This window comes from Notolepis coatsorum (genome assembly GCF_963971535.1).
Source record: "Notolepis coatsorum genome assembly, chromosome: 11".
In the NCBI taxonomy this organism is placed as follows: domain Eukaryota; kingdom Metazoa; phylum Chordata; class Actinopteri; order Aulopiformes; family Paralepididae; genus Notolepis; species Notolepis coatsorum.
In genome coordinates this window covers 19,363,988-19,391,487 of record NC_140175.1, presented here as the reverse complement: position 1 = coordinate 19,391,487, position 27,500 = coordinate 19,363,988, and the positions used below count along the sequence as shown (strand labels likewise).

The following is a 27,500-nucleotide window of genomic DNA, read 5'->3' as shown; positions in this document are numbered from 1 at the left end:
TGGTTCTATACGAGATACGATTGTGTTTCAGACACTAAAAAAAGTTGAAAGTAAAAGAGTAAAGACCAAACACTATACAAGATATACAACATACAAAACAAAAATGTACAAAATGCTAAAAACCTAAATGCAAAAATTTGTTTAGAGAGGTAGTGCAAATTTGTCCATGTGTGTGTGTGTGTGTTAAACCCTTTCTTTCTTTTTCCAGGGACCCGCTGGAAAAGACGGACTGCCTGGACACCCCGGACAGAGAGGAGAGACTGTGAGTAACGCTGTCTGTACTGCAGGTCATCTGTACTGGATGAGACGCTAAACCGAGGTCCTGACTGAATTCGGTCGTTAAAGAACCCACAGGGCGCTTATCGCAAAGAGTAGGGGGTTCGCCCGACGTTCCTGGCCAAATTCCCAATCAGGTCTCTGACATCAAGGCCACCTAATCATCCCTTCCCCTTAATTGGCTGATATCAATCCCTGTCTCCTGAGCCGTTCAGCCATTGTGTAGTAGTGTGATGTGTGCCTGGTGCCAGTGTATGGCAGCCATTGAGCCTGCGTTGCCCAAGGTTGGGTGCTACCAGTGGTGGTGAAGGAGGCCATTTCCACCCTACATTGTGGGGAGCGTTTTGAGTGTCTAGAAAAGCGCTATATAAATGTAATGAATTATTATTATTATAATTACTGCATGTCGTCTGTACTCGTCTGCGGGTCGTTTTGTCTGTTGATCCATATACAATACCGTTGCACCCGGACTGTTGAAAAAACCTGACCCCTCTGTGTGTGTCCCTCGCAGGGATTCCAAGGCAAGACTGGCCCCCCTGGTCCTCCAGGTGTGGTCGGACCTCAGGTGAGACGATCCACTGTCACGTCACAGTGACCTCTCTCACACACACACACACACACACACACACACACACACACACACACACACACACACACACACACACACACACACACACGCACACACGCACACACGCACACACACACACACACACCGCACGCACACACCACACACACACACACCACACACACACACACACACACACACACACTGTCTCTCTCTGTATGATGACTGGGGTTCTTTTCCATACCCACAGTCGTTTGTTACACATTTTGAATTCTAATCTGTTATGCAATCCACTGGAATACTCAGATTTAGTAACATAATCAATCGATATGACAGGTAGAATAGAATAGAATAGACTTTTAATTGTCATTGCACACAAGTATACAATGAAATTTCAGGGGAGCTCCCACAGACCGTAGTACAACATACACATAACACTGTACATATAACAGAATATTTTAAATAATAAAGTGCGGTAAACATAAGTGGTTATCAAGTCCAGGTAAAGTGCATGGTGCACGTGAGGGGACAGTCAATGAGAGTTTAACAGTCTGACTGTTTGGGGGAAAAAGCTGTTCATGAATCTTGAACTCTTCGCAATTATGGACCGGTATCTCCTCCCTGGGGGAAGGAGCTGGAAGAGGTGATGTGCTGCTGGGTGAGACTGGTCCTTGATGATACACTTGGAGGCAGCGGGAGGTGAAGACGGAGGTGATAGATTGGTAGAGGAGTCCCGACGATCCTGCCTGCCGCCTTCACCACCCTCTGTAGATCCTCTTGTAGTTGTCCAATTTACAGACTGTAATATAATAATATATAATATAATTATTATCACATTATCATTATTATCTCACAATCAAAATAATTTTTCTTAGTAATCACCTGTTTTCAAATTGTCTGTAATGTGATAACTGTGTTTTATTTCCACGGTAACTATTGCAGTTACTATCATTTTGAATTCACATCACTGTAGTCCGTTACTTCAGTCGCATTCGCAACACGTTACTCCTCCACCCTCATGATGGCTGCTGCTTTTGCACTGAGCAGGAAAATAAAAATGTCTCACTATACATTCTTATTATTGATTGCACAGTTTCTCTTGTTCATAGTATCGACCGTGAATCACTGTGGTGTTGCATTTGTAAGAAAAAGACACCCCACTCTGGATAATAACAAACACACAGTATTATTACTTTATACTTATTCATATGCATCTCAGTGCACACAGTGGACACAGTGATATTATGTATGCATTTATGTATTACCTTTATTGGACATTATAAAATATGGATAATAACAAACACACTTCACAGTATTATTACTTTATTCTTATGTATATGCATCTCACTGAACAACACAGTGATATTATTATTATATTTATTTTAATTTAACCTTTATTCAACCAGGCAGGTCAATTAATAACAAATTTGTATTTGCAATGATGGCCTGGCGAGAGGACAAAAAGGGCCTCTCGCGGGGTAACAGGGAAAGGCGACAAAAAAATAAAAGGAAATAAAATAAAATAAAATATAAAAGAGACAGACGATACATACATAAGGGAAATAAAAATAAAACACACATCAAACAAACCAAATAAAGTGACAGCAGGGTATGTAATACATGAAGCAGAACAGACAAATCACAGTTAAAAAGCTGAGTGACAGTTGCAGATAATATGTGTGTAAACAACTCTGCGATAGAGTCCTTAAAAGTAGTGACAGGGATCCATTTGTCCCTTTTCAACGTGTCTTGCATCTCGTTCCAACCGCTTCTGAGCGGCAGATTGGAAGGAGGACTGACCAAAGGAAGTGTTAACAAACACGATGAACATCATAAATTATGATGTAGCGATGTGTCATAGTTACTACACACAGTGTGTGTTTGTTCTACTGATAGAAGGAGGAGGGGGGGGGGGGGGGGGGGGTTACTGTCGTACCTATGTCACGAGTCTCGGCTGCCAAATTGTTGTTTATCCCCTTATTAGCCATGGGCTCCTCATCCATTATGCATGCACCATTTAACAGCCATTTCCACACACAGCCGCGCCGCTAATGCTAATTGGGGAACGGCCCATGTATTGGTGACATGCTGCGGGATGAGGCCCTCGCGGCCCGACAGCCCCTCCCCCACTCACTCCCTACGCACTCAGACCCGCGCGCTCGTACTCCGTCGCGTAACGAACGTTGCGGAAGGGATTCTTCTAACGCCTTGTTTTTTATTTGTCTCTTTCCTCCACTCTCTCTCTCTTCCTCCACCTTTCTTCTGTCCTTTGTTGTCCATTCTGTTGTCCCCCTCCCTTCGCTCTGTCGATCGCAGGGACCCACAGGTGAGACCGGACCAATGGGAGATCGGGGCCACCCCGGACCCCCAGGACCACCCGGCGAGCAGGGTCTTCCCGGAGCGGCAGGGAAAGAGGGAGCCAAGGTGAGCGCTTCGGCCTCCTCGCCGGCGTCTTCGCCGCGCTTCAGTTTGACCACGAGCGCCACGCGTTGCTCCTCGCAGAGCTGACGTACACAGGGATCAACTTGGGTCCACGTGTGATATTCATTTTGATTTGATTTGATTTTGATCTTTATTTATCTCGAACAACCATAAACACACAAACTTGAAGTAACAAAAAATAACAAAAACTAAATTAAAATAAAATGTTAAGAACTAAATAAAATACAAACACAAATAAAATAAAATATTATCTTCCTAGACATGGAAGCCATTGTCAACATAGCTCAAGACAAATGGTTTTGTTCGAGAAGGGACAGAAAGAAGCAAAGCTTATCTGGGCCTGCCCCTTCCTTTCAATATCATATTAATATGTAATAAGTTATCTATCAATATCAAAAATAATATACCTATCCACTACAGCAAACTATAAATAAATAATTACAAAAATACTAGTTCACGTTATTTTCAAGCCCCTCTAACTTCTACTTGTCCAATAATTCCTGTTTATATCTGCATTTAAACATTTCATAGTAGGCCTACTTGTTTTTATTGCTACATCAAGGCCATTCCAAATGGATACCCCACAAACTGAGATGCACTTGCTTTTGAGGGTAGTATGGACAATAGGTTGTTTTAAATTAAATTCCCCTCTTAGATTATAACCCCCATCTCTGCCCATGAATATTTTTTGTATGTTGCCCAGGACTATATTTTGTGTTACTTTAAACATGAATTACATTCTTCTAGGAATTCTTTTGGAAACCATACACAGATCATAATGCTCTTTAATATGTGTGCAGTACCCCGCTGTGACACCACTAGCATTGCGTTGATCACTTAGTGTTGTTGAGTTCACGGTATTCATACACGCACATACTCCTTTTTACATATCTGTAGATACTATATCTATATCTGCACATATCCCTTACCTACACTTTTACTACACAATTACGCTGCTGGCCAGTACGACTTACTACCATAGTGTCTTTATAACTGTATCACTGTACATGTTAATACTACAACTCTGTACATACATCTGATTAGCATTATACTCACTAGTACTCATTTATATATTTTATACCCAGTTGGATTTCCTGTACATTGTATATTACTATTGCACTTTACTGTTACATCTGCATTCTGTTTGGATGCCAAACTTATTTACGTTGTACTGTATTTGTACTGCATAATGACATTACATTCTAATCTAATCTAATCGAATTGAATCTAATCTATTCTATTGTCTCTTGCTCCACCACAGGGTGACTCCGGTCCCGCTGGCCCATCTGGTAAGGATGGCCCCCCTGGTCTTAGAGGTTTCCCCGGAGAGAGAGGTCTTCCCGGCCCCGTGGTGAGTACTGCTGGAACTACACTACCCATAATCCTCTGCTGTGGTCAAGTCCTACAGATGTCCCTTTATTCTAGGATGAAGTGATGAGTGATCCATACTGTTAGTTACCTCTCATTAAATAGTTGCCAGTGTGCAGGAATTTCTTCATTTCTAAGATATTAAGCTCTTCTCCGACACACCTGCAGAATCAGACGTGCAGACGTGCACGTTTTTCTTCAATTGATATAGACATTTATTCAAAGATGAAACATCATTATATATTTAGCTCATTTCGCTTACACAGGATCAGTGAACCTTATGAAGGGTGATGGGCTTATACATTTAGCTTATATATTTAGCTTAAACAGTATCAATGAACCCTATGAAGGGTGATGGGTTTATATATTTAGCTTATATATTTAGCTTACACTATCAATGAACCCTATGAAGGGAGATGGGCCTATATATTTAGCTTATATATTTAGCTGAATGAATCAATGAATTATATGAATCATGAATCACATCAGATCTGTGAATGGGAGTTGTGGCAATTACGTAATCATCAAGCAATTATTTTCCCGAACGCAGCCTTGCAGGCGCGCAATCAAGGACGTACAGTAAACAGCTCTCCACTCAGAGTGTGGGATGCAGAAATAACGCCAGGAAGAAGGGGTACTCCCATCCCTTTGTAGTGTAAACCTGGAGGGCTTCACAGAGGCTTCTGTGAATAGTCTTTATCTTTTGTAGTCTATGTCCTCCTCTCAGCCTCCCCTCTCCGGGGGGGGGGTTGCAGGAGGCTTTCCAGCCTCACGCTGGGGCCGCTCGAAGACGGTCTGAAGGCGGTGTGTGAGGAAGGATGTGCGGTTCCCCGACTACAGATGTATTTGTTTTCTAAAACGCCCTCGTCTTCTCTCTCTCCACAGGGCGCTCACGGCCTGAAAGGCAGCGAAGGCCCCAACGGCCCCCCCGGCCCCGCTGTGAGTACAAACCACCGCGTCCTCCTCAGTCCGCCTCTCTCCTCTCTCTCCGCTCTCGCTCTTATTCTCTCACTTCTTCTTCTGCCTCTCCTCCTCCTCTCTCACTCTGTGTTAGTCTGACTCTGGTGTTCACAGCCACATCCCCACCACCACCACCACGCACGCTCGAGTTACGTAACATAATGGGATGCGCTTTGAGATACTTTATGTAAGGCGCTATATAAAATAAATCTATTATTATTATTATGCGAAGTTAGCTACTTAGGCTACATAACACAGGTTTGACCTATTTGGTAGATTCTGTCGTGACGACGCTCAAAGCTGACGGAAGTCCTCGGTACAGAGACGTGGCTCCCAATACACAGGTTTTAACGGCAAGTGGAGATGGATGGGACTCCCAGAGTCTTTCTCCTACACACACCTGTCACATTGTGTTCAGGTGGGCAAAGGCTCTACTCCTGTTTAACGCTCAAACCTGTGAAATATCCCATATTTCAGTGCCGTTTTATAAGTTATTAAGTAAAATAAGTTAAGATACGATACTCCTTTATTGATCCCCTTGGTGATCCAGCATGGGGGAGGGGAGGTAGGCTACAGGTATGGGCAATAGGGGAATAGAAGAAATACATGAATATAGGGAGGTGTAGTCTGACGTCACATTCGTTTCCCGCACGGTCCACCCGTATAGGGATTTATCATTGGGAAAATGTATTATCCGCTTAAAATTGTTTTGCACAAAATGAGTTCCCTTCTATCACTGTACATTATTGTTAAGCATTTTCGGTTGAAATAAAATTATTATACGTAATTATTTTACGATTAATTGCGAATTGTTTCATGTTGAGCTATAGATTGTGGATGAATACACACAGAAAGGTACACCATGCCAATAATGGTCACGCTTTATTTGTTTTAAATGAGACGATTTAGAAATGTGTCCGTTGGAAATACATTGCAATTTCAAGCGAGGTGGACCGGCCGGAAACAACAATGACGTAACCACTAGACCTCCCTATATAGGCAATACAATTAAATATGAATATAAAGATATGAGAAAAGTAAAGGTGCAGGTGAGGGTCTGTACCCTAACTGGCATGATATACGTTGTAGTCCGAGCAGATTTTGGTGGTTAAGAGTCAGACACAAGAGTCAGTAGCACTACCTTTTCAGTTCTGTTAGCTAACATTAAGTAGCATCACATTTTCAGTTCTGTTAGCTAACATTAAGTAGCATCACATTTTCAGTTCTGTTAGCTAACATTAAGTAGCATCACATTTTCAGTTCTGTTAGCTAACATTAAGCAGCATCACATTTTCAGTTCTGTTAGCTAACATTAAGTAGCATCACATTTTCAGTTCTGTTAGCTAACATTAAGTAGCATCACATTTTCAGTTCTGTTAGCTAACATTAAGTAGCATCACATTTTCAGTTCTGTTAGCTAACATTAAGTAGCATCACATTTTCAGTTCTGTTAGCTAACATTAAGTAGCACTACCTTTTCAGTTCTGTTAGCTAACATTAGTAAGTACTGTAGCATACCATTTTAGTTCTGATAGCTAACATTATTAAGTAGCATAACATTTGAGTTCTGATAGCTAACATTATTAAGTAGCATAACATTTGAGTTCTGATAGCTAACATTAGTAAGTAGCATAACATTTGAGTTCTGATAGCTAACATTAGTAAGTAGCATTACATGTTCAGTCCTGATAACTAAGATTATTAAGTAACACTAACTCTTCCTCCTGTGTTGATTAGGGTTCTCCTGGCGAGCGTGGTGCTTCTGGACCAGCTGGACCCTCTGGCCTTCCCGGTCGGCCTGGACCTCAGGGTCCACCAGGCCCATCTGGAGAGAAGGGTGGACCTGTAAGTATATTCTGTCCGCCTCATTACTTTTACCAAACAGTTTGTGCGTTTTGCGAATCTGATTGGCCACTGACGTTTCTTTGACGTTTCTGGTCATGTGACATGTGCACCCAATCGTGTGACGGCAAGTTCTTTGGACGGTTAAGCTTAGGCGCTCTTTCGAAGTTGGTTAAGGTTAGAGTTTGTCTTAGAGCAGGGCGATAGAACGCCAGCCCTGATTCCAAACTCTAACCTTAACCAACTGCGAAAGAGTCGCCTAAGCTTAACCAGTGATAAACTAGGCGTTAGGTCGTTTGCAGGCTGTTCAACGCGGAAATGGGCTAAGACACTGCTCGTCATGCGATTGGGCGCACATGTCACATGACCAGAAACGTGCGTGGCCAATCAGAGCGCAAAACGGAAAAGCGGGAACACGAACCGTTTGGTAAAAGCATAGACGCATTCTGTCCTGGTAAAACGTCTCCACCATAAAAGTCTGAAAGAAGGCAATATCGCCCCAAACTTTGGGTTTATTGATTTTACCGATACATGCTTTACTTTCCAATGAAAACCTAGTCGTGTGATGAGGAGATTTTCACAAGTAGCTTTTTGCAGTTGCAGCTGCTTCATACAGTATGAATGCACAGGCTACCAGTACTTCACGTGACTGTACTGTACTTACAGTGAATTATTCACGTTGCCCTAAATTGCATAGAGTGGCAGTGCAGCACAGCGGGCAGCGACGTAACGTTACTGTATCTCATGACGAAACAATGTGTCGCAGGGAGAGAAAGGACCTCTAGGACCAGCCGGTAGAGATGGTGTCCAGGGACCCGTGGGTCTTCCAGGCCCCGGAGGGCCTCCCGGACCCCCAGGAGAGGATGGAGACAAGGTGAGTTAATAATAGCACCGCAGCCAAACTCCCAACACAATCCATGCTACTGCTGTTTAGAACGTCTGCATCCCAAACAAACCAAAACTAAATGCAGACTGGCGACATTTATACACACACACATACACACACATACAGACACACACACACACACACACACCTAGACGGGTTTTTAGATCAAAGTGGGAACATCTACTGCCTCTCACCGCCTCTGACCCCTTCCGTCTGAGGAGATTTGATTGACAGGCAGAGTCCATTGTGATTGACAGGCCTTTAACTCGTCAGGGTGAACCCGTTATGTCGCTCATTTGTACTTCTGCACAAACGGATGGGTTGTCAAAGGAAAAGGCGGGGGAGGCGGGGGAGGCGATATTGAGAGAATGTGAGAGAGAGAGAGAGAGAGAGAGAGAGAGAGAGAGACACGATTAGTATGCAGAGGCAATGCCTACACACACCCACAATACATTCGCAGGAAGATCAATTATAATCAAATCTCTTTGAGGAGCACTTTAGCTTGGAACTGGCCTCACCCACGGTCCCCACGGTGCACGGTGGGGACAGAGGGTATTTTCCCCCATGCAGATAAAATAACGTTTACACACACATTGGACATTCTCATTAGACGCTCGGTCCTCGGGGTGGGAGGTTGCTCCAAGGCCCTTATTAAAGAGTCTAAGGCCATTGTCTGAGAGGATTTACTTCAATAACACCGCCGCCGCCCCCCCCACCCCCACCGCACACGTGCGCCGTTCCGAATACCCACAGCAGCATGCAGAGGTATCAGGAGACGTGTCATGGCGTGATGTCCTTTTTTTCCTTTCTGGGCATGTTGTGAATGTCACCCCATTTTGGCTGCTAGGATTGTATGACTCATATCTCATATCAAGCCCCCCCTCCTCCCCCATAGATGCGTGTTGTACTTGTGAGCGCTGTCACACAAGGAGATGGGAGGACACAGCGATCTACTACTCTGTAGAAATCCTGATTCGTTCTCGCGTAGGCCTCAATGTTTGAATGGAGAGACGCCATTGTCTCTGCTAACCTGACACCTTCTATTACATCGACATGTATTATTGTTATTTGCTTCTCAAAAAGGAAGGTACTGCAGACACGGATCATCTTTAGGAACATATTTAACTTGAGTGCAAGAAAATCACTAACATTTCAGTTAGGGATGCTCGATATTGGCTTTTTTACCGATACCGATATACCGATATTGTCCAACTCTTAATTTCCGATACCGATATCAACCGATACCGATATATGCAGGGTTTCCCCCCCCAAAAAATGTAATAACATTACATATATCTTGTTGTGGAATTAACACAACATTATGCATACTTTTGACAATAAATAAAATCTGAATTTGTTCTTACTTGCTTGCCTGGGTAAATAAAGGTTATAGAAATGTAAAAAAATATATATATATTTTTTTTTTATTTTTTTTTTAAACCGATACCGATATTTTCCGATATCACATTTTAATGCCGATATCGGCCGATAATATCGGTAGGCCGATAATATCGGACATCCCTAGTTTCAGTACATTGTGTTGTTAGTGGTTTTCTTTTGCACCCTATTAAATATGTTTCTAAAAGATGATCTGTGTCTCCAGTACACAGTACATTTTGCACAGTTTGAGAAAAATGTACTCAGTTTGAGTAAAATTTACTCTGCGAAATTGACTGTGTACCTTCCTTTTTGACGACTGTACGGAGTAGCACCTCATCTGAACAGGTTTAGCGCGTGAACTCTCTCAAGTTTGAACTATTATTATTTACCGTCAACATTATTCCGAGCTAATGGTCACCCCTCGCTCGCGAACCTGCGACTTCTCCGTCTTCTCACCTCGTGTAACCGTGTTCGTTTGTCCCCCCCCCCTCCATCACAGGGAGAGCACGGAGAGCCAGGCCAGAAGGGAGGCAAGGGCGACAAAGGAGAACACGTAAGTCCTTTATTCATTCCTTTTAACCGCTCGTTTATTCTCACCTCGGTGCCGTTTCTCTTCCAGCGACGGTGGAGCTGATTCATTAGCTCTTGAGAACGACACGCAAAAAAAAGCCTGTGTTTTTTAATAATGGACAGAATGATAATTGTTGACCAGCCCATTCACTTCATGTTTCTCTCCCCCCCCCCCCCCCCCTCCTTCCTCCGCAGGGTCCCCCCGGTCCTACTGGTCCTCAAGGGCCCGTCGGAGCCCCCGGTCCTGCTGTGAGTATCAAATCAAGAACCATTTACTCTTCCGTTGATTCAATTACTACGTTTTTACAGCCACACAGTGTTCCAGATAATCTCCTGGGCTATGGTGGACCGGATAAGGGGTTCAATGTACTCACAGGTAGTCGTATTAGAAAGATATGAGGTTTCCATTACCCATTAGGAACTCATAAGCAGTAGACAACCATCTCTTAGCACAGGGTATAGGTAAGGGCTTTGGGTAAAGGGTCGGATGAACCTTATGTGGATATATACTGGAGGTTCATATGTGGACCCCAGGTGGAATAGTGGCTATCTACTGTATGGTAGCAGCTAATCTGAATTAAACAGGAAATAAGCAGTACCCCTCTCTCTCTTTCCTGGGCACGCAGGGCGCTGATGGTGAGCCTGGCCCCCGTGGTCAGCAAGGTCTGTTCGGCCAGAAGGGAGACGAAGGATCCAGGGGCTTCCCCGGACCCCCAGGCCCCGTCGGGCTGCAGGTTAGAGGAGCCAGAATCCCAACAATGGAAAACGTTTGATATGAGATGAAACGTGGGAAATGTTGGAACGTTGTCTTTAATATTTTTTTGCTAACCCTACAGGGCTTGCCTGGTCCCACTGGCGAGAAAGGTGAAACTGGAGACGTTGGCCAGATGGTAAGAGTTTGATGGAGACCTTTACATTTACATCCTTTTTTAGCATGTTATCATACAAATATAAACGATATATACATCTAAAATTGCATTACGCAGCCATTACATCATGAACCGAGAGACGCCATACCCATCGGCTTTTTTCTCTCCATCTCTTCTCCCCAGGGTCCACCCGGTCCCCCTGGCCCCAGAGGCCCCTCAGGACCCCCAGGAGCTGACGGCCCCCAGGGACCCCCTGGTGGTATCGGAAACCCCGGCTCTGTTGGCGAGAAGGTAAGATCCTCTGATGTCCCTGCTTTGATCGGCTCTCCGCTCATAATAGGTGGGTTTGTAGATGTGGTGTCCATGTAGTGTCTCTGATGTGCCGCCTCAGCACTGCAGTGTAGGACCCGCTGTACGGTATCTGGCTAGGATAGAGAAGAAACAGGATAGAGAAGAAACAGGATAGAGAAGAAACAGGATAGAGTAGAAACAGGATAGAGAAGAAACAGGATAGAGTAGAAACAGGATAGAGTAGAAACAGGATAGAGAAGAAACAGGATAGAGAAGAAACAGGATAGAGCAGAAACACGATAGAGCAGAAACAGGATAGAGCAGAAACAGGATAGAGCAGAAACAGGATAGAGCAGAAACAGGATAGAGAAGAAACAGGATAGAGCAGAAACAGGATAGAGCAGAAACGGGATAGAGCAGAAACAGGATAGAGCAGAAACAGGATAGAGCAGAAACAGGATAGAGTAGAAACAGGATAGAGCAGAAACAGGATAGAGTAGAAACAGGATAGAGCAGAAACAACAGGATAGAGCAGAAACAGGATAGAGCAGAAACAGGATAGAGCAGAAACAGGATAGAGAATAAACAGGATAGAGTAGAAACAGGATAGAGCAGAAACAGGATAGAGAAGAAACAGGATAGAGCAGAAACAGGATAGAGCAGAAACAGGATAGAGCAGAAACAGGATAGAGTAGAAACAGGATAGAGAATAAACAGGATAGAGTAGAAACAGGATAGAGCAGAAACAGGATAGAGAAGAAACAGGATAGAGCAGAAACAGGATAGAGCAGAAACAGGATAGAGTAGAAACAGGATAGAGCAGAAACAGGATAGAGCAGAAACAGGATAGAGCAGAAACAGGATAGAGCAGAAACAACAGGATAGAGCAGAAACAGGATAGAGAAGAAACAGGATAGAGCAGAAACAGGATAGAGAAGAAACAGGATAGAGAAGAAACTGGATAGAATAGAAACAGGATAGAGAAGAAACTGGATAGAATAGAAACAGGATAGAGCAGAAACGGGATAGAGTAGAAACAGGATAGAGAAGAAACAGGATAGAGAAGAAACTGGATAGAATAGAAACAGGATAGAGCAGAAACGGGATAGAGTAGAAACAGGATAGAGAAGAAACAGGATACAGCAGAAACGGGATAGAACAGAAACATCATAGAGCAGAAACAGGATAGAGTAGAAACAGGATAGAGAAGAAACAGGATAGAGTAGAAACAGGATAGAGCAGAAACGGGATAGAGCAGAAACAGGATAGAGTAGAAACAGGATAGAGAAGAAACAGGATAGAGTAGAAACAGGATAGAGCAGAAACAGGATAGAGGAGAAACAGGATAGAGCAGAAACAGGATAGAGCAGAAACAGGATAGAGCAGAAACAGGATAGAGCAGAAACAGGATAGAGCAGAAACATGATAGAGCAGAAACAGGATAGAGCAGAAACAGGATAGAGCAGAAACAACAGGATATAACAGAAACAGGATTGAGAAGAAACAGGATAGAGCAGAAACAGGATAGAGCAGAAACAGGATAGAGAAGAAACAGGATAGAGCAGAAACAGGATAGAGCAGAAACAGGATAGAGAAGAAACAGGATAGAGCAGAAACAGGATAGAGGAGAAACAGGATAGAGCAGAAACAGGATAGAGCAGAAACAGGATAGAGCAGAAACAGGATAGAGCAGAAACAGGATAGAGCAGAAACAGGATAGAGCAGAAACATGATAGAGCAGAAACAGGATAGAGCAGAAACAGGATAGAGCAGAAACAGGATAGAGCAGAAACAGGATAGAGTAGAAACAGGATAGAGCAGAAACAGGATAGAGCATGAGCAGGATAGAGCAGAAACAGGATAGAGCAGAAACAGGATAGAGCAGAAACATTATAGAACAGCATCTCTCTTGAAGTCATAACCCCTTCTAGTCTATGTCCATGGAAAGCAACCGTTCCCTCTATGAAATGAGATTGTGAATGGATTTTTCCATGATTTATACCATGCAACATAAATATGTTGTTTATCAGTTCGGCTGTATTTCATAGGCCTCCTTAAGAGCTTCGGTATACCAGAGGCCTAATTGTCAGTTTGAGTGCATGATGCAGTCGTGACTGTGATTGATATCTTTTTGGCAAGGTTTTGTTGCCATTAATATTTGATGCCACCTCTCATGCTTCCTTTTAAACAGAATCGGGGACGGGATCTTTTCTCTCTCCCCAGTGCAGACTGCAAAACGAGAGAGACACGCGGCTAATCTAATGGATTATTAAAGGGCGGCTCTTATGAATTCAGCTCCCGGCGGCCCCCTATTTGAGCTACATACTGTATATACCGTTTTGATACGGAGGGGCCCGTCTTTGGCAAGCGCTGCGGATCGCGGGTGCGCACTTCCTCCTCAGCACTTTCTTTCCGCGGCGATAGCATGATTTGTTTTATCTGGTCCGGTCGATGGAACCACCTTCTTCACCCCCTACGAGAGTCTCCCTGCGGAGGCCGAGTCCGTCTTCTCAGCGCTGCGCTCTCTGCCTCTCTGCTTAATCTGGGCCCAGCTGACCCGGCGTCTTTCATTCACTGTGGGCCCCGGCTGCCGCGGGCAAGCGAACGAATGAAGGCTTTTACAATGTAAATGGTAACCACGATGGACCGCCTATTGTTCACGCTCGTGGCATCTTGGCTGAACCGGAGCTGCCGTGATCTGGGGGGGGGGGGGGGGGGGCTTCCCGTTGGGCGTTAGGATGGAGTCCCGGCCTTGTGGTGAGGCTTCGCGGAGATACAACACTGTGTATAAAAAGCAGCGTAAGCTCCTCCTAATACAAGAAGATCCTGCGGACCGCCTGGAGTGTGTATGCCTTGACAGGAACAAGAGCATTTTTTGGGAACGCGGCCAGATGGCAATTTAATGTACTGGCGGATGTTTAGAGAGCCCGGCAGAGCTGCCGCCGCTCATGCTGGAGGGAGTGTGGATACTACTGGGCGTGCTCGTCCAATCACAGCTCATCTCAGCTTTGGGCACTATACCCAAACCGGCCTGGCCTGGCCTGGGGGGCCTCCTCCCTCTATCTCCCAGACGGGGGGCGCCGCACAGGCTAATATTTCCTCTTGGAACAGGTTGTATCCCGACAGGGAAGAGTGGCAGGATTATAATGTGACAGTGAATAACCGCAGCCCAGCCGCTTCGATCCCATAAGACAGGGGTAAAGAGGGGGGAGATGTATGGGGAGGCTTCCTGCAGGGAGAACCCTGAGGTCAACACGCCGCCTGCTCCTGTATCTGATCGCACTTGATGGATTGAGATCTCTGGTGGTGTCGTCTCTGCCTGTCCCCCATCGGGTGACCTGACCAAGGGCACCGGGACAGTGGGGACTGGTGTAAACGATGGGAGTTTGAACCATCGCTGGGTCACCGAATGAATGGCTTTTGTGATATTGTATTATGTCTCTCATATTTTGTCTCTCTCTCCCTCTCTGTCCCTCTGTCTCTCACTCTCTCTCTCTTTCTTTCTTTCTTTCTCTCTCTCTCTCTCTCTCTCTCTCTCTCTCTCTCTCTCTCTCTCTCTCTCTCTCTCTCTCTCTCTCTCTCTCTCTCTCTCTCTCTCTCTCTCCCTCTCTCTCTCTCTCCCTTCTCTCTCTCTGTCTACAGGGAGATTCAGGTGAAACAGGAGAGCCCGGTCTTCAAGGAGACCTTGGGCCACCAGTGAGTGATGCGAATTAATCATTTCCACCTTAAACAATAGCATCATCATCATCAACAACAAAAGCAATTAGCACAGCGGCGGCAAGAGCAGCATCTAATACACAGCCGCTGTTCACCGTGGGAGGAAATTGTAACTTGACTACAAATGAGTTTATCTGTAATAAGAAAGGAAAATAACCAGGCTGTTCTCCACCCACAATTTTCGATACACTCCTGGAAGTTGTTTTAAGTTTACTTTTACTTTTCTCTCTCTCTCTCCATCCTCCATCCTTTCTCCACTCCGCTCACGTACTGTAATTTCAAAATACAATCAGAATCAGTTTTTTGCACAGAGCTCCTATCGGTCTGTTAGAAACAGACACACACGGTAACACTGCTGTGTGTCACGTCAGGGTCCAAGAGGAGAGCGAGGAGAGAAGGGAGAATCCGGTCCCGCTGGTTCTGGTGGACCTCCTGGCCCTAAGGGTCCCCCCGGAGATGATGGTCCCAAAGGAAGCCCCGTAAGTTTGGCTTCACTTTATTACCATGCAGTTTGTCTGCCTGTGAAAGAAAGTAGAAGATTTATATAGAATTGATACCTAAGCCATAACTACTCCTTTTGTATATATATTTATAATGTACCTTGTATTGATTTTCAGGGTCCAAGCGGTTTCCCTGGCGATCCTGGTCCTCCTGGAGAGACCGGTCAGGCTGTAAGTAATAAGAAATGCCAGCGGCCAATGTCGTTGTGGTCGTTTGATACAACGTACTGTATGCAGCATTAACGCAATATTTGTCACAATGCTATTGATGCAGTGCACCGTCCGTGACAGTGTTCTCTTCTCTCTTCATGCCCAGGGTTTAGACGGTCCATCTGGTGACAAGGGAGACGACGGAGAGGCCGGTCAGCCTGTGAGTATCGCCTGCCTCTTATCTGTCCCAAAATATACTGCCGCCGTCCCAGAGGCGCCTCCTTATCTAGCGGCGTGTGCGTCATTCCCCGAAATGGAACTCTTATCATCCAATGTTTACCTTTGCAGGGTTCACCTGGGCCCACCGGAGAGTCTGGTCCCTCTGGCCCACCAGGCAAGAGAGTGAGTATTTCAATACAAAACTCTGAGGTTGTTTTCTCAAGAACTAGTTTTTAATGCATGTTACTTACACACACAGTCTTGGAACTCCATTCCCCTAGTACCTACACACATCAACATTTCCTAATGTGTTCCTATCCATATCTTGCTTCTAATTCCAGAAGGGTTTGCTGATATATCATTCATAGCCGGGTTTATAGTTAATTTTATACCAAAACTAGGTGAAAATATATATTTTTTATGACATTCGACAGCATTTCCTGATGTATGGGCTGATGATTATATCGCCACAATCCCTCTGGAAAAAGTTTCGTTTTGAATGTATCAACAAAATTAAACCATGTTTTTGAATCTGGCATTAATCCATGTTGGTGATTCGAGACTTGGCGATACATGCAAATGTGTGCATATTTAATGAGGAAGTGCCTAATTTGCATATATAAACATAAAATGCAGAAGACTTGCAATACATTTTTTCTTAGTTTACTGTACATAACAAACTGGGAAAGTGTCATAGTGATATCCATTAAAAAAAATGTGTTGCCTATTAGGGGGTACTGTCTCACCTCTAACATATTAACCGCAGCCACGAATATCGCCTATCTGTGTCAGTGTGGTCGATCTCACTGTCTCTTCCTCTGCCCCCCGAACAGGGACCTCCCGGAGTAGCAGGACCCGAGGGTAGACTAGGAGAGAAGGGCGGCAAGGTAAGAAACACTGGGGGTCTGTCGTCTGGTAATCGTCTGGAAGGTTCCCGGTTCGATTGCCGCTCCTCCCGGGGGTGTCCTTGAGCAAGACACTTAACCCCCCCAATTGCTCCCGATGAGCAGGTTGGCACAGTTGCCTCCGCCGCCGTCGGTGTGTGGATGTGTGAGTGAATGGGTGAATGTGAGGAACAGGTAAATATGAGTTCTGAATTCTGTTTGCTGTATTTTGTAGGTGTAACAGATTTCCCATCTACAGATCAAACTTTTGAATAATCTATGTGAATATACCTAACATAGTTAAAAAAAAACATTAACATTAACATTGATATAAATTATAAATTAATAATAATACATTATTTGTGTGTGTGTGTGTGTCTCGGTTTTGTTCAATAGGGCGAGACTGGTCTGGAAGGTCCACAAGGAAAGACAGGTCCAGTTGGTGCTCAGGGCACACCTGGCAAGCAAGGTTCTGAAGGTCTCCGAGGTATCCCCGGTCCAGTTGTAAGTAGAGCCTAACAGTTCACCACACAGTCTATCATGCCTTTGGACCTTCGTAATCCCCTATTGGTCAAGAGGCCTACCGGGCAAATGTAGAGACATGTAGCGCTGTGCCATTTATAGGAATGAATACAATAAATTTGTTTCCACGTAATTGTAGAAACATTTGTCTAATTGGTGTTTCTGTGCAGGGAGAGCAAGGCTTCCCCGGTTCCCCGGACCAGATGGACCTCCAGGACCCATGGTGAGGAGAACAACCTTTGACCTGATGGCCCACTATATTTAGAGCTATCTCTCTCTCTCTCTCTCTCTCTCTCTCTCTCTCTCTTCTCTCTCTCTCTCTCTCTCTCTCTCTCTCTCTCTCTCTCTCTCTCTCTCTCTCTCTCTCTCTCTCTCTCTCTCTCTCTCTCTCTCTCTCTCTCTCTCTCTCTCTCTCTCTCTCTCCCTCTCTCTCTCTCTCTCTTTAATCCGTCATTTGTTTCATCTCTCTCTCTCGCAGGGTCCTTCAGGACTACCCGGTCTGAAGGGAGACTCAGGTATCAAGGGAGAGAAGGTGAGCGACCGTGGCGTCTGTTCATTTGATTCTTGTCTTGTTCAGGAATCCCAGCGGATCCCGTTGGAACGTTTTGATGTATTACGTTAACAACCGTGACTAATGGCTCTATTTGCCAACCAATCGATCACATCCGCTGTTTGCCCCGAGCCGGCAAACCGTTCCTAATGATATGAGTGCGGGTGTGTCACACGTAGATATATTATTGGATGAATGTGTGCGTTTGATGTTGTGTTATCGACTGTATTGATGTGTCGGTGCCACTCTCTCCCTCCAGGGCCACCCGGGTCTCATCGGTCTTATCGGACCCCCAGGCGAGCAGGGAGAGAAGGGCGACAGGGGTCTTCCAGGCCCCCAGGGAACAGCTGGTCTTAAGGGAGACACTGTGAGTTAATTCAGCACTAATAGCACTGGATCTTCACAAACGAGGCTCAAGCGGGCAGGGCATGTTTTTAACGAACTGTTGTAACTTTTGTATCCACACACATGTGGAGTATGGCTAATGTATAAAGAGGCGTGCGGTGCACACGTGTTGTTTGACAGGCCAATGAGATGCAGGTCTCAGTTTACTTACTGTACAGCCTTTGCTGTTCGGATCTGCTCACTTAAAGCCAAAATACGCTTCTAGTCTGCTTTCAGATTACAGGAATTAAAATGGTATCGCTAACCTAAATTCCAGCATCGCATTGAGCCTCTTATAAACAGCATAGTGTATAAAAAGCATCAGTTTCCCAGTGCTCTGTAAAATAGTCATGTAGTAAGTAACTCACTCTGCATCTGTTTCCCTTCTCCTTTCTCCCAACCAGGGTATTAACGGCCCCTCAGGTCCTCTGGGTCCCTCGGTCCTCCAGGATTACCCGTAAGACAACGTTTTCCTCATCGCCACGCGTTTTGTGTTGATTTTTATGATGATTTTTATGTCTGTGCTTGTGCGGCGAACATTTTCGAGGTGTTCAGGATTAACGCTATGGGTTGTTTGTGTCTTTTCAGGGTCCCCCTGGTCCTAAAGGAGCTAAGGGATCGTCGGTAAGTGTTCCTATAATAATAATAACCTCTTTTCCATCTCATCACGAAAGCCGCCTGTCCTGCTACTCTATGTGCGTGTGCCTCCTGATACCGTCTGCTGTATAACACCGGTATTGTTGTTCCTCCTCTCAGGGTCAAACTGGTCCAAAGGGAGAAACTGGTGTACCTGGACCCGCCGGTGTTCCTGTAAGTCATCCACAAACTAAAATCCTATTCATTACATCATCTATTTGAATTCAGTTTTAAATCCGGTTGGTTTGTTTCCTGACACTTGTTCTCCCCCCCCCCCCACCACTCTCCCCCCCCACACAGGGTCCTCCCGGTGACGTCATCCACCCGCTGCCCATGCAGGGCTCCATGAAGGGCCGGACCGCAGGAACATCGACGCCAGCCAGGTGATGGACGACGCCGGCGTGGACGCCAACTACAAGGACTACGACGACGGCATGGAGGAGGATCTTCGGCTCGCTCAACTCGCTCAAGCTGGAGATCGAGCAGATGAAACACCCGCTGGGCACGCAGGCCAACCCGGCCCGCACGTGCAAGGACCTGCAGCTCTGCCACAACGACTTCCCCGATGGTGGGTTGTGTGGCACACTGTTCTTCTACGATCGATCTCCCTGGGGGGGGGGGTTCGGGCATCATAGCAGCACGGGGGGGGGGGGGGGGGGTACAGGTATGGGCAGGGTGATAGTAGAAGACATAAATATAGGCAATACAATTTTATCTGAATAGAGACATTTGAGACAGTAGGGCAGCAGGTGGTAGTCTACACCCTCCCGCGGACCGACAGTAGGGCAGCATGTGGTAGTCTACACCCTCCCCAGACTGACAGTAGGGCAGCATGTGGTAGTCTACGCCCTCCCAGACTGACAGTAGGGCAGCATGTGATAGTCTACACCTCCCCAGAGTGACAGTAGGGAAGCATGTGGTAGTCTACACCCTCCCCAGACCGACAGTAGGGCAGCATGTGGAAGTCTACACCTCCCCAGACCGACAGTAGGGCAGCATGTGGTAGTCTACACCCTCCCCAGACCGACAGTAGGGCAGCATGTGGTAGTCTACACTCTCCCCAGACCGACAGTAGGGCAGCATGTGGTAGTCTACACCCTCCCCAGACCGACAGTAGGGCAGCATGTGGTAGTCTACACTCTCCCCAGACCGACAGTAGGGCAGTATGTGGTAGTCTACGCCCTCCCGCGGACCGACAGTAGGGCAGTATGTGGTAGTGTACACCCTCCCGCGGACCGACAGTAGGGCAGTATGTGGTAGTGTACACCCTCCTCAGACCGACAGTAGGGCAGCATGTGGTAGTCTACACCCTCCTCAGACCCGACAGTAGGGCAGCGTGTGGTAGTCCTACACCCTCCCAGACCGACAGTAGGGCAGCGTGTGGTAGTCTACACCCTCCCCAAGACCGACAGTAGGGCAGCATGTGGGAGTCTAGATTTAGGGATGGGATTAACATTTTTTAAACAAACATGATGTGATGATATTGTGATGCTTTCAGATGAGGATCATGTTATATGATATTAATTATGGTTACTCGGAGACCACAATTCGATTATCCCACTGAAACGGTAAAGTACTGATGTATTCTCCTTTTCGTCACATTCATTCATTCATTCAAACCTTTATCTCAACTCATAAGACACTGAGGTTAGCTCACCTCACGGCGAGCTTACAAAACAAGACACAGTTTATCGGCAATTTCATAAATATCCGCACGATAAATAAGAAGAAACAATAAGCAATAAGAAATCAGCTAAGACGGTTCCAAGTCACACACACACACACACAGTGGTCGGAGAGATCATACTTTTAATATGCAGCGAAAGAAGGAAGAACCTTCAACCTTACAGTGTGTCCATATTCTGTTTCGTTAGCCGCTGAAACGGGAGTTTAAATGAGCGTGTGGAGGCAGAGCTGCCACCTGTGCCGCGGAGAGCGGGCGCTCGTTTGCACTGCGTGCGCTTTACCCTAATTGCCATCTGGTGTGTCGGTTGAAACGCACGATCAGACTTTCATGGAGCTGTCAGGCTAAAATAGATGCAGTGGAACAGATTTTGCTAAAGGGTAGTAGCTCGGGTCTTTCCACCGGATTGAGATTTCAACCCCGGGGATCGCCAGGCTGAAGTGTTTTTAATCAATCAATCGGAACGGGGTCCCAATAGTCAGTCGTTTCTATTACTGAAAACTGAATTCATTATGGTAGAAGCCTGTTGTATTAATCATATACAGTAGTCTCTATTACTGAAAACAGAATGTATTATGGTAGGAGCCTGTTGTATGTAATCATATAGTCTCTATTACTGGAAACTGAATGTATATGGTAGGAGCTGTTGTATGTAATCATATAGTCTCATTACTGGAAAACTGAATGTATTATGGTAGGAGCCTGTTGTATGTAATCATATAGTCTCTATTACTGGAAAACTGAATGTATTATGGTAGGAGCCTACAGTATGCGGCTTAAAAGAAGCCTCTGAATAGCACAGGGCATGGTGTACTGATTTAGCCTGAAGGAGTATGAAAGTTGATTATATGTCAAGAGTATTAATGGTTGCTCTCTCTCTCTCCCTCTCTTTCTCTATATATATCTGTCTGTCTTCTCTCTCTCCCCCCCTCTCCCCCCCCCTCTCTCTCTCTCTCTCTCTCTCTCTCTCTCTCTCTCTCTCTCTCTCTCTCTCTCTCTCTCTCTCTCTCTCTCTCTCTCTCTCTCTCTCTGTCGTCTCTCTCTATCTCTCTCTCTCCCCCCCCCCCCCTCACCTGTGTCTCTCTCCCAGGTGAGTTACTGGATTGACCCAACCCAGGGCTGCTCTCGGGACTCCTTCAAGGTCTTCTGCAACTTCACAGCAGGAAGGAGAGAGTTGCATCTACCCTGATAAGAAGTCAGAAGGGGTAAGTAGACCTCATTTACACCCTCATTTACACACACAGACACACACACACACACACACACACACACACACACACACACACACACACACACACACACACACACACACACACACACACACACACACACACACGCACACAGACACACACACACAAATACACACAAAACACACACGTACTGTACCCACACAAAGACACACACACACACAAATACACACAAAAACACACACACACACTCACAAAAACACACACACACGCACACAGAGGACACATGAGAGGACACACGCAGGATGGAGGTTGGAGCCTGCATTATGAGACAGAAAAGAAAAATCTGTTTATTATTTTCAGTCTCTCCAGTGTGACATTTGATGACAGTTAAATAACTTTGGCTGTTTGGCACTGATAAGTGAATGCAATTGTCTGTCCCCGCCCTCCCTCCCCCCCCTCCCTCCCCACGCTCGAGCCTCACGCTCGAGGCCTCACTACCGTGCATATAAATAACCTGCACCCCTTGAGACACAGTAGCTGTTTGCCAGAGAGCCGGCAGGCAGCTCCATTGTTTCCCGCTCGCGTGTCCATATAATTAGCCTCCATGTGTTGCCACCGCCAGGATGATGTGGGTGTAGTCGACCGGTCCCCACGGGCTGGCACCTCACCCCCCCCCCTCCTCCTCCTCCTCCTCCTCCTCCTCATCCCTGTTATTGTACCAGCGAGGAGTCTCACGGTCCATCTATGGCCATCTATACTAACTATAGGGAGCCTAGGATTCCTTCATCCTTCCACACACATCCGCCACCCCTCCCCCACATGTCAGTCCCCCCCACCCCCCCCCACCCCGCGCGCGGTATCTCAGATAGGTTGTCAACCGGTGACTTACCGCGTCGGTGTGTAGTAAAAGGCGCCGGCAGATGACAGTCGCCTTGAGAAGATCCTCGGTTCGTTACGCGTGAATTCGGGAGGATGGGAGAAGAGAGGAAGAGAGGAGGAGAGGAGGAGAGGAGGAGAGGAGGAGCACGCCTGGCGGCTGTGGTAAACACAGGGAACCGGAGCCGCGAAGGAGCAGGGGGTTCTGCTTAAGCGCGGGGTAATGAAGCGGACCTTCCTCCAGCCTGCCGGTGCCGGGCCGCCGGGTCGCCAGGGGCCCCCGCCCGCCGCTGGCTCCGAGGGCGCGGAGGTGAAGAGGACGACGAGCGTGTCGCGAGCTGTCTCTTCGGCGTCACACCGAGATGGAGACGACGCGTCCCGCTCACAACACCGACACGCACAGGGAGACGCAGCGTTATGTAAAAACGCCACGTACATAACACTGTGGTGTGTGCTCACACACGCATACACACACATGCTCACACAATCTTTATTTCATCTCGGAGGAGAGCAAGCTCTCGTCGAGAAATACAACACGTAATAATACAAAAAAACTGAAAATATGTCAATGAATTAAACATTTAAATAATTAAAACAACTGTGCAGACTGTGAAGTGGTTTGCTATTAAAGATTTAAACTGACGATAGATTAGATAGAATTGCGTTTAAAGCGCATTCCATGTTTCTGGGGCACGGAAGCTTAAAAAGCCGCTTTTTTCCAATTCCTGTTAGGAATTACACGCACGTGCACGTGCACACGCACACACAGTAGCAGCCTTAGCCTTGGGAAAGCAAAGACACACACAGTACGAGCCGCGTCGTGTCCTTCTGTTCACTCGAGTAATCAGGCGTGAAGGTCGCTTTTCAAGGCCAGGTGTGTTTAATGTATGCCGTCTCCCCCAGCGCTTAAGTGATCTCCGGCCCAATGTTCATTAGCGCATTAAGCGGTCGGCGGACGGTGGCCGCCGTATCAAATTCATCCGTGTCTAATTACGGAGCGATCATCATAGTCAAGGACGAGGCCGTTACCGCCGTCGCCCCCCGCTGGCCGACGTCGCCATGGCAAAACAACAAAGTAGCGGTTCCGGCGGCCGCACAGCGGCACCACACAGCGGTGGACGAGAGAGAGGCCTTGGCGGAACGGACTCCTTGCATCATCTCCTAATCAATCACTGTGTACTCATGCATTTTATTCAGCAGCAATTAGTCCACTGGCCAATGTTTACACAGGTATAAATTGGCATAATGGCTTCGCTAAGGACTTTCAACCCTGTCTCCGCTGTCAACCTAAACGCTCTTTCAGGTCATCAAGAGGACGGAGGATCCGGAGACGGGAGACGAGCGGCGAAGGGCCGGGCCGGGATGTGGGTGGTGGGGTGGTGGGGTGGTTGAGGGGGGTTGAGACGGGGCTCTAACCCGGGGCTGTTTTCATTCTTTAAAACTGCTTGTTTTTGTCTCTGTCGCTCTCCGCACCCCCAGGTTAGGCTCACCTCTTGGGCTAAGGTGAACCCTGGTTCCTGGTTCAGTGAATTCAAACGTGGTAAACTGGTAAGCCCCATTTCCCTGACTTCACCAACGTCCCATACCCTTTCCCTGAACGCCTCTCAATATTTTACAGAGCAAAATGGCAAAATGCCCAAAGACCAGCCGGGCACATGGTATAGTCACTACAAGAGAGGCTCCCTGGTAAGTGGCCGTGCCTGGGGTTCCTGGAGGCCTGGCTCACCCCCCGGTCTCCGCGGGCCCGAGGCTCTGCAGTGTGGTACTTATACCTACATTATATATTTTTTATATATATATATGTTTATATATATATATATACTTTGGCACTTGGCTTGTGGTCGTTGCATCACCGCGTGGAGAGCATGGTTTCGGCATGAGCTGCATCTTCGGTCCAACAACAGCACAAGGTAATGCTCTCTCACTCTGGACCCAGGGAAGGGGAAGGAGATTCGTGGGGACACGCAGACGCGGTTTCCTGTTTTTCCTGCGTGAATCGAGTCAATTTTGGGAATCTGTAGCGCAGGAGAAATGGGAAAGGAAATGCCTTCACCGCAGGAAACCGCGGCTGCGTGTCCACGCCGCCTGGCCCCCCGGGCCGTATGTACAGGAGGAGAGCAGCGCCTACTAGAGGTGACCGAGTGCCTGACCTGCCCTGACGACGTCCTCCCGGTCGGAAAGGACTCGCACAGCGTAGACGTTTCTGTGGGGAGCTTTTCCGAAAGCAAGGACGAAATAGGGCCTTAGCGGAGAACCAACAGACAAACACAACACACACACACACACACACTCCCTCTCCTGAAAATATGTCTTCAAATAAGTTGTGTTACTATTAACACATGGTTTGTGTTGCTTTTCAACACACCAGTAATGCATTTGCACATGTTTAGTTGAGCGCAACACACCCTGTATCATTCTACACGGTATCTGCGGGTATTAAAAGTCTTAAAAGTATTAAATTCATTATTAACTAAATGTAAGACCTGGAAAGGTATTCAAAAGTCTTACATTTAATTGCACAGGTATTACATTTATTTTCTTGGTTTTAAAATGTAATATTAAACATATTCAACGTTTTTGTATTCAAGTCATCGTCTGTGGCGAGAGCTTGTGTGGAAGAATTTAAATTGGCACACAAGCACCGCTGCCAGTTTCTAAGTGTTATTGAAAGGTCGTAAAAAAATATAACCCGTCGAGACCCGCAGATACCCCGTGTTAACACGTCCTTTCCTCACGCGCTTCTCGCGTGCGGCTCTCGGCTCCTCAGCGAGGGGAAGGAGATACGGGTGCCATTTTGTGCCTGTCGCCGTGTATAGTCATTCATTAGCTACCACTCCACACACATCTGGCTCCAGAGCCGCGTCAGAAAAGGTCAGCCGCTCAGTCACCATCATCAAGGGGGCTTCTGGGTACTCAGCCACTGTTGACTTGCGGCTGTGGTGATGATGAAGAGGTAACGGTTCTCATGGCGATGTGGAGCTGGTGGAGCTACCCGCTGTGCGGGCGGGGAGGGATGGGGTGGGTACTGGGTGGGGGGGGGGGGGGGGGGGGGGGATGGGCAGACGAGAGCAGAGGGCACCGGAGGGGCAGAGCTACTCCTAACACGAGCCGGCGTGCCGACGCTTCAACTTGACACCTCGAATAGAACGTCCCGTCCTACAAAAACAATGTAAAATGTAATTCATTAGGAAATGTAATCAGTCATTGAAACCGATGATTGAAATGGATTGCAACCAATTGATTTTGAAGATGATTGGCCCTAGTTATTGTCAAGTTCGAGCGTCGGCGTGCTGCGTTTGTGTGTGTGTGTGTGTGAGAGAGAGAGAGAGAGAGAGAGTGAGAGATAGAGTGAGAGAGAGAGTGAGAGAGTGAGTGAGAGAGAGATAGAGAGTGAGAGAGAGTGAGAGAGAGAGAGAGAGAGAGAAGGAGAGAGAGAGAAGAGAGGAGAGAGGAGAGAGAGAGAGAGAGAGGAGAGAGGAGAGAAGAGAGAGAGAGAGAGAGAGAGAGAGAGAGAGAGAGAGAGAGAGAGAGAGAGAGAGAGAGAGAGAGAGAGAGAGAGAGAGAGAGAGAGAGAGACCACCAGACAGGAGAAACGCTCGCAGGCTCTCCGGCGGCCCTCCGCTCTCTGCATGGCATGGGCGTTGCATGCGCTTGGCTCTGAAAGTCAGTCCCGTAATGTCTGCACAAAGAAGACACCGTGTGGAGGTGATGGATTCCCGCTGGTTGGTATGGAAACGACGGACGCCCCTGCCGTACAGTAACCCCCGCCGACATTAGAGCCGTCGCGGGCGGCGGTCCCGAACGAGACTGCCGTCTCTCATCAGTCACGATTAGGGAGCGCTAACGCCCCGCGTAATGGAATGGGACACATCGGCTTTGTGTAATAAGCGGTGAATTATGCGAAATGGTATCCCGCGCACCGCTTGATTAACATAACCTATTCTCTCTGTTCTATTAAGATATTCGATTTAGCATGTTTTTAAACAACAATTAGCTTGTATTACAGATACACAATTATAAATTGGGGCGTAAATTAATAGTTTGAAGGTCCCATATTGTGAATATATCAGTCTATAAAGTGTGCACATGTGGGTCTTTGATGGGTCTACTGACACTCAAACTGTGAAATTAAACGCTTAAACCGGTCAGATTTTGCACCCAGCCCGTATTCAGAGATGGTGCCTTTAACTGTGCCTTGACTGTGTGTCCAAAATGGCGCTCGCTCGTAACGTTCTCATTTCTACCTAAAGTTGAACTAAAATATGTTTCTGACAACACAGAAAACAGCCGTCGAGAACGGGACTGAAACAGAGGGTATAGAGGCTGCTAGAATGAGAACAGGACTGAAACAGAGGGTATAGAGGCTTCTAGAATGAGAACAGGACTGAAACAGAGGGGTATAGAGGCTGCTAGAATGAGAACAGGACTGAAACAGAGGTAAGAGGCTGCTAGAATGAGAACAGGACTGAAACGAGGTATAGAGGCTAGAATGAGAACAGGACTGAATGAGAAGGGTATAGAGGATGCTATAATGAGAACAGGACTGAAACAGAAGGGTATAGAGGCTTCTAGAAATGAGAACAGACTGAAACAGAGAGGTATAGAGGCTTCTAGAATGAGAACAGGACTGAAACAGAGGCGTATAGAGGCTGCTAGAATGAAACAGACTGAATCAGAGGGTATAGTGGCTGCTAGAATGGAGCAGGACTGAAACAGAAGGGTATAGAGGATGCTAGAAT

General features: G+C 46.6%; 1 protein-coding gene across 1 annotated transcript in view; it reads left to right on the top strand.

Moving 5' to 3' along the window:
* col5a1 (procollagen, type V, alpha 1) overlaps window positions 1-27,500 on the top strand; it is an 89,550-nt gene that overhangs the window by 52,254 nt on the left and 9,796 nt on the right. The window contains 34 exon segments of the mRNA XM_084325180.1: window positions 209-262; window positions 788-841; window positions 3,158-3,265; window positions 4,545-4,634; window positions 5,537-5,590; window positions 7,349-7,456; window positions 8,220-8,327; window positions 10,219-10,272; window positions 10,485-10,538; window positions 10,916-11,023; window positions 11,126-11,179; window positions 11,342-11,449; window positions 15,092-15,145; window positions 15,538-15,645; window positions 15,784-15,837; window positions 15,983-16,036; window positions 16,165-16,218; window positions 16,869-16,922; window positions 17,316-17,423; window positions 17,612-17,630; window positions 17,633-17,664; window positions 17,920-17,973; window positions 18,251-18,358; window positions 18,780-18,810; window positions 18,813-18,832; window positions 18,964-18,999; window positions 19,132-19,185; window positions 19,312-19,366; window positions 19,369-19,454; window positions 19,456-19,583; window positions 21,791-21,860; window positions 21,862-21,900; window positions 24,380-24,392; window positions 24,395-24,447. Of these exon segments, the coding sequence (XP_084181306.1) occupies window positions 209-262; window positions 788-841; window positions 3,158-3,265; window positions 4,545-4,634; window positions 5,537-5,590; window positions 7,349-7,456; window positions 8,220-8,327; window positions 10,219-10,272; window positions 10,485-10,538; window positions 10,916-11,023; window positions 11,126-11,179; window positions 11,342-11,449; window positions 15,092-15,145; window positions 15,538-15,645; window positions 15,784-15,837; window positions 15,983-16,036; window positions 16,165-16,218; window positions 16,869-16,922; window positions 17,316-17,423; window positions 17,612-17,630; window positions 17,633-17,664; window positions 17,920-17,973; window positions 18,251-18,358; window positions 18,780-18,810; window positions 18,813-18,832; window positions 18,964-18,999; window positions 19,132-19,185; window positions 19,312-19,366; window positions 19,369-19,454; window positions 19,456-19,583; window positions 21,791-21,860; window positions 21,862-21,900; window positions 24,380-24,392; window positions 24,395-24,447 (2,238 nt within the window).